Below are 13,521 nucleotides of genomic sequence, written 5' to 3'. Positions count from 1 at the left end.
CTCAAAATGGATTTGAGTAAGACTTATCTTTGGCATTGTCGCCTTGGTCACATAAACAAAGACCGCTTACATACACTTCAAAAGAATGGTCTTTTGGAATCAAGTGAAGATGATTCATTTGATAAGTGTGAGTCTTGTTTACTTAGAAAGATGACCGAGGACCCCTTTAGTGGAACAAACGAAGGGGAAAAAGACTTATTGGGTATCATACATTCGGATGTATGTGGTCCCTTTAAGGCAATGACAAGGAACGGTGAAAGATACTTCATTACTTTTATCGACGATTATAATTATTATGGGTATGTGTACTTGTTAAGACACAAAGATGAAGCCTTTGAAATGTTCAAAGTCTTCCAAAATGAAGTACAAAATCAACTCGATAAAACCATCAAAGTATTTCGTTCGGATAGAGGAGGTGAATACCTAAGTGATGCTTTCCGATATCATCTTAGGAGTTGTGGGATCATCTCACAACTTACTCCACCCGAAACACCACAACATAATGGTGTGTCCGAAAGGAGGAATCGAACTCTATTGGATATGGTTCGATCTATGATGGCTAGAAGCACATTACCTCTATCATTTTGGGGTTTCGCTTTGCTCTCCCCGGCCCGTATTCTAAATATGGCCCCAACCAAGAAAGTGGACAAAACACCTTATGAAATATGGAATGGAAGGGTTCCATCATTGTCATATTTAAAGGTATGGGGTTGTGAGGCTTATGTCAAGAACAACACCCAAAACAAACTTGAAAATAGATCCACTAAGTGTATCTTTGTAGGATATCCCAAGGACTCCATGGGATATTATTTCTACAACCCAACTGAGCAAAAGGTTTGCTCGAAAGGCCGAGTTCATGGAAACTAAGTTCCTTATGGAAGGTACTAGTACAACGATGGAACTCGAGGAGGATCGAGAACCACAAGACGATACACATTTGGTTGATACTAGCAATCAACAAGAGGTTGTTAATAATGATCAAGTGGTTGATCAAAACACACAAAACGTTCGTAAATCCGGTAGAATTAGTCATCCACCCGAAAGATATGGATTTTTCATGGATGGATGCTATGTGGTAGATTCGGATGAACCCACCACATACCGTGATGCAATGTCACAATCCGATTGTGACAAATGGCTTGAAGCCATGAACGTAGAGATGCAATCCATGCATGACAACCAAGTATGGGATTTGGTTGTACCACCTCTTAATTCCAAACCGGTTGGAAGTAAGTGGGTTTTCAAGAAGAAAACCGATATGCATGGAAACTTGGATACTTATAAAGTTAGACTTGTAGCAAAAGGTTTCACTCAAACTCAAGGGGTTGACTATGATGAAACTTTTTCTCCCGTAACAATGCTAAAGTCTATTAGGATATTGTTTGCCATAGCCGCACATTATGACTATGAGATATGGCAAATGGATGTCAAAACTGCTTTCCTAAATGGGCATATTGAGGAAGATGTCTATATGGTTCAACTCGAAGGTTTTAGCGATCCACAACATCCTAACAAAGTATGCAAGTTAAAGAAATCAATCTATGGATTGAAACAAGCATCTAGAAGTTGGAATCACCGTTTTGATGAAGAAGTTAAAAAATTTGGATTCATCAAGAATGGTGATGAAGCTTGTGAGTATCATTACCTTCTTAGTATTGTATGTTGATGATATACTACTATTTTGGAATGACATTCCAACCATGGAAGGGGAAAAAGAATGGCTTGGAAGTTGTTTTTCTATCAAGGATCTTGGTGAAGCCGCCTATATTTTGGGAATAAAGATCTATAGGGATAGATCAAGGCGGTTGATAGGTTTAAACCAAAGTGCATACATTGACAAAATCTTGAAGAGGTTCAAGATGGAGAACTCTAAGAAAGGTTTGGAACCGATTCAAAGAGGAATGATATTGAGTGTGTCTCAATGTCCAAGCTCGAAGGAAGAGCAAGATAAAATGAATGGGATCCCATACGCATCAGCTATTGGATCCATCATGTATGCAATGGTATGCACTAGACCGGATGTATCATGCGCTTTAAGCATGACAAGTAGATTCCAACATAATCCGGGAAGTAGCCATTGGATGGGGGTTAAGAGTATATTGAAATAACTTAGAAGGACTAAGGATATGTTTCTAATATATGGTTCGGGTGAGGATGAACTCGTTGTAAAGGGTTACACGGATGCGAGTTTCCAAACCGATCGAGATTATTCTAGATCACAATCAGGATATGTTTTTGTTATGAATGGTGGGGCAATCTCTTGGAAGAGCTCAAAGCAAGACGTGGTAGCATTATCCACCACAGAATCGGAATACATCGCCGCCTCATTGGCAGCTCAAGAAGCTGCGTGGATTAGAAAATTCATTGCCGACCTAGGGGTAGTTCGTACCATTCAAGACCCTCTAGAGATCTTTTGTGACAAAGAGGGTGCGATTGCTCAAATCAAGGAACCTCGTGCACATCAAAAGATGAGGCACATTGAGCGGAGGTTCAACTACATAAGGGATGAAGTTGAAAAGGGAAAGATATGTATTCGCAAAGTTCACACCGATCAAAACATTGTGGATCCACTCACGAAGCTCCTTGAAAGGCCAAAGCATGAGGGTCATATTTGTGCCTTAGGACTTCGATATTCTAGTGATTGGATATGATCGAATTTTGTATTTGGATATCGGAACAAATGTTATTTTGACTCATTCATATGATTATGGTTTATGATTATGAAATTTTGAGTTATGTACCATTTTAGCATGTTTAAATCCATGAATAAGTTACTTATTCTAAATGTCCGTAGTCGCTCATATTTGTGGGAACAAATATGAAGGTAAGACTATTATGAACTTGGATTGGTGGATATTCATGGGATATGAATATAGAGAAAGGGTTGCTGCCAAGGTTCATAGATATTTATGGGTTATATATATTGGACTAGCCCGCTCTCAAATGTTACTACATAGAATCCTTGTGATTGATCATAAGTAAATTTGAGTAAAGGCGAAATCATAGTATCCTCTGGCTTGAGATACATATTGGGTCTTGATATTCACTGAATATTATGCTTTAACTTAGTTCTTCGCTGCTCTGAAACATGACAGTATATAAGGCTAAGATCAGGTCTGGTACAAGGTGATTGTGAGAGACGTATGTAGTCAAGAGGGGGTTTGACCCTCTTATTCGTTGAGAGTGAGATGTCTAAGGCCTGAAAGTTAAATCAACAGAGAATGATCACTATGTGTCTCTGGATTTAACATGACATCTGTGGCAAAAAGATAAATGATAGATGTACCTAAATCATTTCAAGTAAGGGACTTGAAGGGGATGATGTTATTGAATGGCACTTCATCATGCGTATTAGGGGTAGTAAACCGTAGTTAGGTGGTATTTGCTACTTGCATCAATCTTCTATGTATCTTGTGCAAGTGGGAGATTGTTGGACTCGATATGCCCAAGACACATATTATAATTGATGTGGCTAGTATGTCATGATCCAAGTCGGGTCATACCCAATAACAGGCTAGACAAACACCAATAATATTTGTTTATTTATGATATGATCATAACAAATGAATATTAACACTTGAGTTATTTAGAAAAAGGGTTTTCTAAATACAATATACTTGTGTAGTAAATAAATCATATGGATGATTTATATTTTGAGAGAACTTTACATAATGTTATTTAAGTTGGTTAAATAACAATATGTAAACCAAATTACCAAGCATGTCACCTACAAGTTTTATAACATAATTTATAAACATATAAATTGATTGTTATAAAAATTGATAAAAATAATAACAAGAAAAGGAATAGGGCCGCCACCCCCCCCCCCCCTCTCTCCTTCTTCTTATTATTTTATTATTATACTAGAGTTAGTGGAGGCATGCAATGAGTTCCATTGGTGGACTTGGGTGGTGATGTTTTTTGAAAGATTTTATTCTTTCTTTCTCTCATTTTCTCTCCAACCTACAACACAACACACAAGTCACAAGAGGATTTTTCATCTCTTCCTCTCTTCTTTGATTATCGGCCAAACAAGAAAGGAATAAGGAGAAGAAATTTCACGTGTAAATCCTAGCTAATCAAGGTGTATTGTCGGAGGCTTGGGGTATGCAAGCTTGAGGACCTTCCCTTTGAAGTTCTTGTCTTCCAACCATCCTCTCCTTCACCCGGATTTGATTTTCTTGAAAGGTATCCTTACATGCATGGACTTTTAGTGACATGCATGTGTTTGATAGTATGTATTTGGTATTTGGATCCGGGATTGGGTTTTGCATGTGTAAAATAGGTTTTATACATATCAAACTAACAAGATTTAAAACTATTTCCCGCTGCGTTTTCATAAAAATTGGGTTTTTATGACTTTGATAATCTTGTTAAAGCCCAACAAAAGTAGGTTCATCATAAGCCTAGGCAGTCTATAATGTTTAGCCTATCATTATAAAATCAAACAAGACAAACTTAAAGGAAATCATGGTGAAAAATAATGTAAACGGAAGAAAATAGGTTATAAAACCTATTTTCTTGCCTTCAAACCCGCCAAATATTGCAATCTAAGATCCAGGAAACTCCAAATTCGGCTCTGGTTCGCAGGGTATGCTCAGGATTAAGTTTAGGGGTGTTTAAATAGGTTTTCTGGGCCCAAAACTGATAAAAAACGAAGAAAATTCGAGAAATTGGGTGCCCAGAGCGCCGCGCGGTGGGATTTTGCTTCCCGGTCACGCGGCGCCGCGGGCTAGGGGTGGCTGACCAGTCCGGTTTGTTTACGTATGCTGTCCGGTTCAATTCTGATGTGGTCCGGTTCATTTCTGATGCTCTGGTTCACCGGTTTTGCTTGTTTTAGCTTGTTTTTCGCCCTTTTTAACCATGAACAAGTCCCAGAACCTACCTTATTCAAATGTGTTAGTAATATGCAAATTCTAATAAAAACCAAACAAAAACAAATAAAATATTAATGAAAATATACAAGGGATTTATATATATTTAGCATTATATCAGTGGTGTGTGAAGACATCTCCCACCAACATCAATGTCTCCAAACTAGGGTTGTTAGTTTATACACTATGGGCACTATAGCCAGGGAGATAGAGTCAGAAATTGAAACCAATCCTACAATCCCCGTGAAATCACTTTAAGATAAAATCCAGAAGAAGCAGCAGATCCACGTTTCGGAAGTGAAAGTGAGAAGAGCAAAGAAGTTTGCTAATGATAAAAAGGATGCTGATTTTATACAATAGTACAGTATGCTAAGAGCCTACCTTGAACAACTGGTAAAAGCCAACCCTGGTAGTCATGTCAAAGTAGATGTTGAACCATGCCATGACCCTAACAGTCCTACTAGGCAATTCTGGAGAGTTTATGTATGTTATGATCCTACAAAGAGAGGTTTTCAAATGTTGGGAAGAGAAATTTTAGGGCTAGATGGGTGTTTTATGAAAGGCCCATTTCCAGGTCAAATCTTAACTTCAGTAAGTATTGATGCTAACAAGTGTATTTATCCAGTTTCTTTTGCACTCGTGGAAAGTGAAACTATGTACTCATGGGCATGGTTCTTAGAGTGCCTTAGAGATACCCTTGATTTGCCCATCGATGTAAACTTCACTTTTATTAGTGATCGTCAAAAGGTAATTCTGTCCATGCTCTTTAGTTGTATTTTGTGCTCTCTAATATGTTAATGTTGTATTTTATGTTTTTTTGTTGCTGTTAATGCATTATTGTTGCTGTTAATGTTGTTTTTGTTGCTGCTAATGCTGTATGGTTGCTGTTAATGCTATTTTGTTGCTGCTAATGCTGTTTTTTATGCTGCTAATGTTGTATTTTAATGCTGTATTGCTATTAATGCTGTTTTTATGCATTATTCTTGCTGTTAATGCTGTATTGTTGCTGCTAATGCTGTTTTTATGCTGTTATTGCTGTTTTCAGGCTGCAAATGCTGTTTTTTTTAGGTTGTGTTGTTGTTAATGCTGTAAATGTTGTTAATGTTGATGTTGTTGTTATTTGCTGTTTTAGGGCTTAATTCAAGCATTAGAAAAAGTGTTTCCTGGAGCTGAGCATCGATTTTGCGTTAGACACATCATTGAGAACATGAAGAAGCAATGGCGTGGAGATGTGTTCAAAAACATGTTCTTAAAAGTAGCTGGTGTCACTTTCATCCCTTACTATTTGAAAGCTATGGAGGAAAAAAAGGAAGCAGATGCTACATTATATGATTGGGTCAACCAGATTCCCGCTAAAGCATGGTCAAAAGCACGTTATTCAGGTAGGGCAAAGTGTGATATGCAATTGAACAATATGTGTGAGAGTTTTAACAAGCAATTGGTTGGAGCAAGGGACAAGCCTGTGATCACATGCTTGGAGTATATCAGAGAGTACATGACAAAGAGGATTATTAATGTGAGAAAGATGATTTCAAAGGCTGCAGGCCCTTTAACACCAAATGCTACAAAAGCATTTGAAGAAATCAAGACCGAGGCATCACAATTGACTGTTCTTATGGTGGATGCTGATAATTACGAGGTAAAATATTATTACAGGCCATTCACTATTCTTATTTTTTTATTCTAACATTTCTTTTTATATTGATAGGTGAACAATATAAGGTTTCAATGCGTGGTGAACGTGAAATACAAAACATGCACTTGCAGGAAGTGGGATTTGACAGGGATACTGTGTAAACATGCAGTGGCAACTATAAATGACATGGCTATAAATAATATGAATGTTGGCATACCTGAGCAATGGGTTTCTGAAGCTTATTGGTTAGATACTTGGAAAATGATGTATGATAACCAAATAATTCCAATCCCTAGTGAAGATTATTGGATGACTTCATGAGTTCCAACAACACTGATTCCACCAAAACATCATAAGCAGGTAACAAAATGAGCCCGAGCTTTTCTTATCGAGCTCGAGCTTCAATAACTAAATAAATATATTATGTTATATATAATATTACAATTGAAAAAACATGTTCAATAACTAAAGTATTAATTCAACATTTTATTGTGTCTTTTGCATAGATTGGGAAGCCAAAGAAAAAGAGGAATAAGTCATGGGATGAGAGGACAAAAAGAGTTGCTGAGAATAAAATGACAAAAAGAGTAGAAGAGGTTGAGAAAGTGTTTCTAAGGGAGGAAGAATGACAAGAAAAGGAGGCACAGTAAATGCGGAAATTGTGGTGGTTTTGGCCATAATCGTAAAACTTGCACCGGTAATGATGGGACGACAACTACAAGTGCACAACGTGGGTGATGTTCTTGACTTTTTATTGTTATGGTTTATGTGAAGTTATTGACTTTTTAGTGTTTTGGGTTTGACTTTTATTCTGGACTTGGTTATGTGTGATGGCAGACTTTTTGGTGTTTTGGGTTTGACCTTTAGTTTTAGACTTGGTTATGTGTGATGATATTGACTTTATTATGTGTAATGGTATTAACTTGGTTAAACAAATTTGTAGCACTTATGTGCATGCCCCGAACAAATTTATAATGTGTTAGTTTATATGAATGGAATAAACGAAACATAGAGAAACAAATTTATTCAACTGAAACATTAAAACAAAGAAATACATAACACAACATAACGTTAAACATGGTCTAGTTTATTGGACTCAACATTAAAACAGAGGCACATTCTAAAGAAAATACATAACACAAATTAAGTGCACTCCCTATTTCCAGTGACAATCATCATTTGACCATTCTGAGTCCGAATTATGCTCGCCTTCATATGGATCATGGTAATAATCAACATCCGGCTCCATTGTATAATCCCAAGCAGTTTTCAATACCTCAAGATCATAATCACGCTCCGGCTCCAACTCATATTCTTCGTTAGCTTTGAATACTTCGTCATCTTGCACTACAAAGGCCACTAGTCATGTTCTTGCAATTGATAAACTTTACTTCCGACCTCACCCACATGACCCGCTTCCTTGTTAACCTTACCTACATGACCCTCTTCTTGGTCAACCTTACCCACAATTTCTTGTACTTGGCCCGCTTCCATATGACCTTTAACAACTTCTTGATGGTTGTAACAATGCTATGTAACATAAAATACAACATGTAAATAGATTGAACATAAACAAATACCATTAGCAATTCAATTCAACCATTACATGCTTACAAAGTACAACTAAAAACAACACAAGAACTCAAAAAGTACAAACGTAAACAAGGAAAAACATCCAACTAATTCCTAAAGCAATCTTCAATTTGGTGACTTCCTTCGCTTTGTTTCTTGTATATCTTTCTTGTTCATACTCCTCACCAAAGCAGGAATCCTTTCACAGCCGGGACAAGTAGGAGTATCTGCCCACCTTAACCATCCATAAGAACCCTTCTATAATGAACAACAATAATCAACAAACCTAACCCTAATAAACTAGTTTTTTTCACAATTAACTTCATACCAACTGATATCATTCAAAAGAGCTAAAAATCAACCGATTTTATTCACAGTTAAGGTCAATAACAACTTATTTCATTCAAAATTAAACTAAAACAAAATGATTTAAATGTTTTTCCTTAAATAACAGTGAGTTTTTTCAACAAACTAATTCAAAATTAAAAACAAACTGGGCATTTGAAATACTTACACAGCACAAGAATCGTCGGTCAGGGTTAGCATCCGCCCGAGATGTACGATAGCACGTACCTGAACCACATGAGCAAAACAAATCTGATGCACCAACACCATGTGACCTTGATTTCGCCGAAGAAGAGGAGGATAACTGAGACATTTTGGCTCCAATAAAAGATGATAGTTACCAAGGGCTCCAATCTAATCGAAGAGGAAGAAGAAGACTCAGTCAATAGGGTTCCATATTACCAAGATGGAAGAAGATGACGAGAATTACCTAGGGCTCCCTACAATCGCGTTATACCTCCGGCTCCCTCCCAATCGCGTTATACCTCCGACTCCCTCCCAATCGTGTTCGTATACCTAGGGCTCCAATATTGTTCGTATACCTATGAGAGCTGCTATAACTTGTTATAATCAAGCAGGGGTAAAAAAGTAAATGCCTGCATATTTGGATGGAAAAACTAACGGATGTTAGATTGAGGGACGTAAATGGTTCAACTTTTAAAAACGGGGATGTAAATGGTTCAAATTTTGTATTAGGGACGCAAAGTGACTCCGTCTAAAAACCACAGGGACTAAAACAATCATTTTCTCTTTGAATTGCACCATTAAGAGATGAACATCTAATTCGGTAAAAGTTTAGATTGTTTGGTCAAAAAAAATTGTATCAGTAAAATTAGGTCTGAATCGGTCAACATGTGATTGATGCTGAATAAGAAAGAGGAGGATGTCTGGTTTGGTCAGATCTGACCGATTCATATCTGCCTATAAGTCTATCTTCTCCAAGCTATAGGTAAACTTCCACAATCGACAATGAGCACAATGACTGCGTGTCTGCATCCAACTCTTAGGGAAAAACACTCAATATCTTCCTAATTTAGTAATCTGAAATATGCTCAAAAGAAAACATCATCCAAATGCAGTCCGTAAGCAAACAAATTATTAACATAATAATGTATGAGTGCATATTAACTTAAAAGAAATAACTGGAATTGTGATACGATCATATCATAAATATTATTTAAGTTTAATATATTAATTAAGTTTATCTTTTATTTAATTTTCTTATTTTATTATAACTAGGTTTGTTATTGTTTATTTTTTCCTATTATTATGTCTTTGGTTTTCATATATATTGTAATCTTTGTTTGAGAAAAAGTATAAGAAAAATAATCATAAAATTTGTCTCAAGTTCGGTTTCTCTTCTTTTCTCTTGTTCTTGGAGCCTACCCACTCTACAGATCGATAGGAGATTGCCCATCTCGAAGTGGGCTATATCAATTTCATTTATCGTCCCCATGCCTCCTTCATTGTGTGAAGACTACATAATGGAAATGGTCAATAAAATCAATCAGTTATTGATTCAGCAAAAATCAATCGCCGTCCACCAAGCTGCCTTAGCCAAGTTTCAGTTTGACTCCTTCACTACCACCATGAACCAAATCATCACTAACCTTACCACCGCCCTCGCCAAAATTTCCGACACCTAATTAACCCAAAACCATCCTTAAAACCCCTAATCGTGGCACCACCATCACCGCCAGTAACCACTTCAGATTCTGTGCCATTCCCAAAGCTCAATTAATTCCTTATGGCCACATATCCTATCTACTCACTACCATCCGACCCCAAAACAATTGTTTTTTCAAACTCACTACCAAAAGTAACCTTAGTAGCTCTATTCACACCATCACTTAATTCAAAAGCATCCAAAAAACCCACACAATCAGCTTTTGCGATCATCCTTAAACCAGGTTCTAAATGGACAACAACACACACACTTGAATTGGTGCTAAAAGCACTACCATACGTGGTTACATCTTGGTTGAATCAAGTCATGAAATCGATATCTATAGAAAAACTAATGAACCCGTTAGCAAACGCAACCGAAAGACGCGAATGGCAGATGCCACGGCGAGTGGTCGAGACCGCCCCGCTTGAGGTAGTCCGAATTGAATGGAGACCACCATGAGAAAAACTTTCCGTTCTTGAGGACAAGAACGTTTGGAGGGGCGGAGAATTGATACGATCATAAATATTATTTAAGTTTAACATATTAATTAAGTTTATCTTTTATTTAGTTTTCTTATTGTATTATAATTAGGTTTTCTTATTGTTTATTTTGTCCTATTACTATGTCTTTGGTTTTCCTATGTAGTGTAATCTTTGTTCGAAGTAAAAATGGCCCGTCTTGATTTGTAGCAATCAAAGGGCAATATGTATCAAGTTAATCCTTTTGTTTGGGATTGTTGGGCCTGTCCAAGGTAAAAATTTTTGTTTGGCGTGCAATCGACGGTAGAATTCCAACCAAGAGTGCCCTAGCCTATGGGGGTATGACATTTTCTGATTTGCTTTGCCCTTTTTGTTCTATGGAGGATGAAGACGCGGATCATCTTTTGGCGAGTTGTCCATTTTCGGTGGGTCAAAATTCCTAGCCCGAGTAATTTTGTGGATGTCAAGTCAATCTTGTTTTTTGGGACTGATTGGAGTTCAAATAAGGTGAAAAGGATATTGCTTATTATTATTATCTTCTTCGCTACATTGTGGAGTTTATGGTGTAATCGTAATAAAAAGATTTTTGACGGCAAGGCTATTTTGTTTCATAAAGTATTGGGCGATATAAAAGATTGTGGCTCTCTATACGGTCCAAGACCTCTATAAGAGAGTGGAGGTTGGTTTGGTTTACCTTGGACGAAATGATGTACTAGGTGTTTTCGTTTAGCTTTTTTGTTCTCTTTGAACTTGTTTCTCAGCTTCTTGCTGAGTTTCTGTTGCCATATACTCTCTTTTTTTTGGTTTAATATTAGCCTTGCTGTTCAATAATAATAATAATAATCATAAAATTTGTCTCAAGTTCGGCTTCTCTTTTTCTCTCTTGTTCTCGGAGCCTAACCCACTCTATGAGTCTATCGGAAGATTGACCATCTCAAATCGGTTTATATCAAATTGCTTATAATCTTTACAAGATCAAATGAAGTCCCTCTTGGAACAAAACCTAGTAGGAAATGGTCACCCTGGTTTAATCCCTATCCAAATATACCCAACACGGAGGGGGGGGGGCTCTTTAATTTTATATTTTTAAGTTTTATAGATACACGAATAAACGGTATTTAAATTTGCAATGCCATTCGAACATTCTAATTAGCATAAAACCAATACCGACAATCGATAACTAAACGAGTATGAACCAACATTTTTGGGCGGGTGATGGATACGAAAACCCACATTTTTTGTATACAAAACAAAGTGTGAGGTGGTTTATATAAAAAAAAACATGAAGGGGGAACCACTTGCAGACCTTTGATAGCTAGTAGATTGTCATATATCATCGACAATTCACCAACAACATATCAGATTAATACAGATCGTGAAGAATTTCCTTGGTGATTTTCTGATGTTGTTTTTCGAGAGCTTTTCTTCCGTTGGTGAAAAGTGTAGTTTTCTTGTAGTGACATCAACGAAGAAAAGAGTTCCAAAATTTGTTAAGAGTTTTGGAGGTAGTGCTGGTATTTCCATGATTAAATGTTTTGCCAAACATTAATTGGAGGTAGTGCTGGTATTTCCATGATTAAATGTTTTGCCAAACATTAAATCATGCTTATTGTATTTGGATAACTGTAGTTTGATGATTATATGGAACCGAACACTTAAGTTTAGTGACGTCAAAAGATGGAGATCTAAACAGTTATACATATAAATACCTAGACTTATTCTAACATCAATAAGTCACGTTGGGTTTACACTCCCAATATCTGGTTATTAGGATTTCTATTTGCCCATCTTCGTACGAAGATCAAGACTCAACGCCATAAGGCATGTGTTGTGGTTTAACAAGCAGGAGTTAGTTAAAGTGTCATGTTACTGTCACGTAGGTAGCAGGCTTTAACTAACTCACCCGTTAACTAAAGTGTCAGGTTAACAAGCTCTAACTAGCTAATTTTAGATAGCGAAGGATATAAAGAGAAAAAAAAAGGTTTGTTAGTTATTAGTTGGGGCAACTTCATAGAATAGTAACTAACTTTCAAAAGTGTTTCAATTAGGTCATTTAACTTTAAAAAATGTTCCTATTAAGTCACTCAACTTTCATGTTTGATTAAATTAAAGATTTTAACATGTTTTTTTAGCCCTTTTTTTTGTTTCACATAATAAATTTTTTATCTTTTTTTTTTAAGTTGACGCTGAGTGGCGACGTGAATTTTATATTTATTTTTAAATTTTAATATAATTAACGTTTTCTTAAATTCTTTAAATTTAACTACATATATTGCAAATTCCGACCCCAACATCTTATCCTCCATTTCTTTCTTGACGCACAAAAAAATCGGTGAGACTTGATTTGAAGATTTAGTGACCTGATTTGGGAAAGAAATGCATCAGTGACCTAATTGGAACACTTTTAAAAGTTGGTTACTATTCTATGAGATTTTCCCTTATTTATTTAGTTTGATGGCCCCACCTTTTCCATGTTTAATGCTCGTTATAGTTAATGTTGTAAAAGTAGGTTTACAAGGCCGAGTACTCCCCGATTACTCGCTACAAGGTACGTCACCGAGTGAGTTTCTTTAACTCCGCCTAGTTACTAAGAATCGATCAAAGATGGTCAACCTCAGCCATAATCACATTTAGTTAGTGGACTTGTGCTGATTTTGACTTAAAAAATAAAACATAATTCTTATTTCTATAATATTAAAAAACAACTATTATTTTTTTAATTAATTATTAGTAATTCTTAGAATAATTTATTGTGTATTTCTTCTATTTATATTGATATTTACATATTTTGTTATAAATATTAGTAAAATAATTACATTTGACATATATATAATGTCCAAAAAAAAATTCTTCATATATACCATGTCCAAGTACTCCAAGTGCACTCAACTCCCTAGTCGACCGCCTAGGGTCCGCCTAGCGACTTTTGCAACATTGGTTACAGTG

The 13,521-nt window shown here is 36.3% G+C and overlaps 1 protein-coding gene across 1 annotated transcript; it reads left to right on the top strand.

Annotated features, from left to right (window-relative positions):
- Positions 1 to 5,751: 5,751 nt before the first annotated feature.
- LOC143594500 (uncharacterized) lies at positions 5,752 to 6,831 on the top strand. Its single transcript, XM_077073801.1, has 4 exons — positions 5,752 to 5,871; positions 5,920 to 5,931; positions 6,007 to 6,513; positions 6,583 to 6,831. The coding sequence occupies exons 1-4, from the start codon at positions 5,752 to 5,754 to the stop codon at positions 6,829 to 6,831; spliced, it is 888 nt and encodes a 295-aa protein (XP_076929916.1).
- Positions 6,832 to 13,521: the final 6,690 nt, after the last annotated feature.

This window comes from Bidens hawaiensis, unplaced genomic scaffold, assembly GCF_021521415.1.
Source record: "Bidens hawaiensis isolate Kalapana, Puna unplaced genomic scaffold, B.hawaiensis_p1.1 tig00001692_1, whole genome shotgun sequence".
NCBI classification, from domain to species: Eukaryota; Viridiplantae; Streptophyta; class Magnoliopsida; order Asterales; family Asteraceae; genus Bidens; species Bidens hawaiensis.
The sequence above is the reverse complement of the archived record's forward strand: the minus strand, read 5'-3'. Positions and strand labels throughout refer to the sequence as shown.

What these genes read in the sequence shown, in the direction of transcription:
- LOC143594500 (XM_077073801.1), top strand. Translation starts at nt 5,752, where the DNA reads ATGGTTGCTGTTAATGCTATTTTGTTGCTGCTAATGCTGTTTTTTATG. An exon ending in TGGATGCTGATAATTACGAG is followed by an intron (nt 6,514 to 6,582) that starts GTAAAATATTAT and finishes TTATATTGATAG; the next exon opens with GTGAACAATATAAGGTTTCA.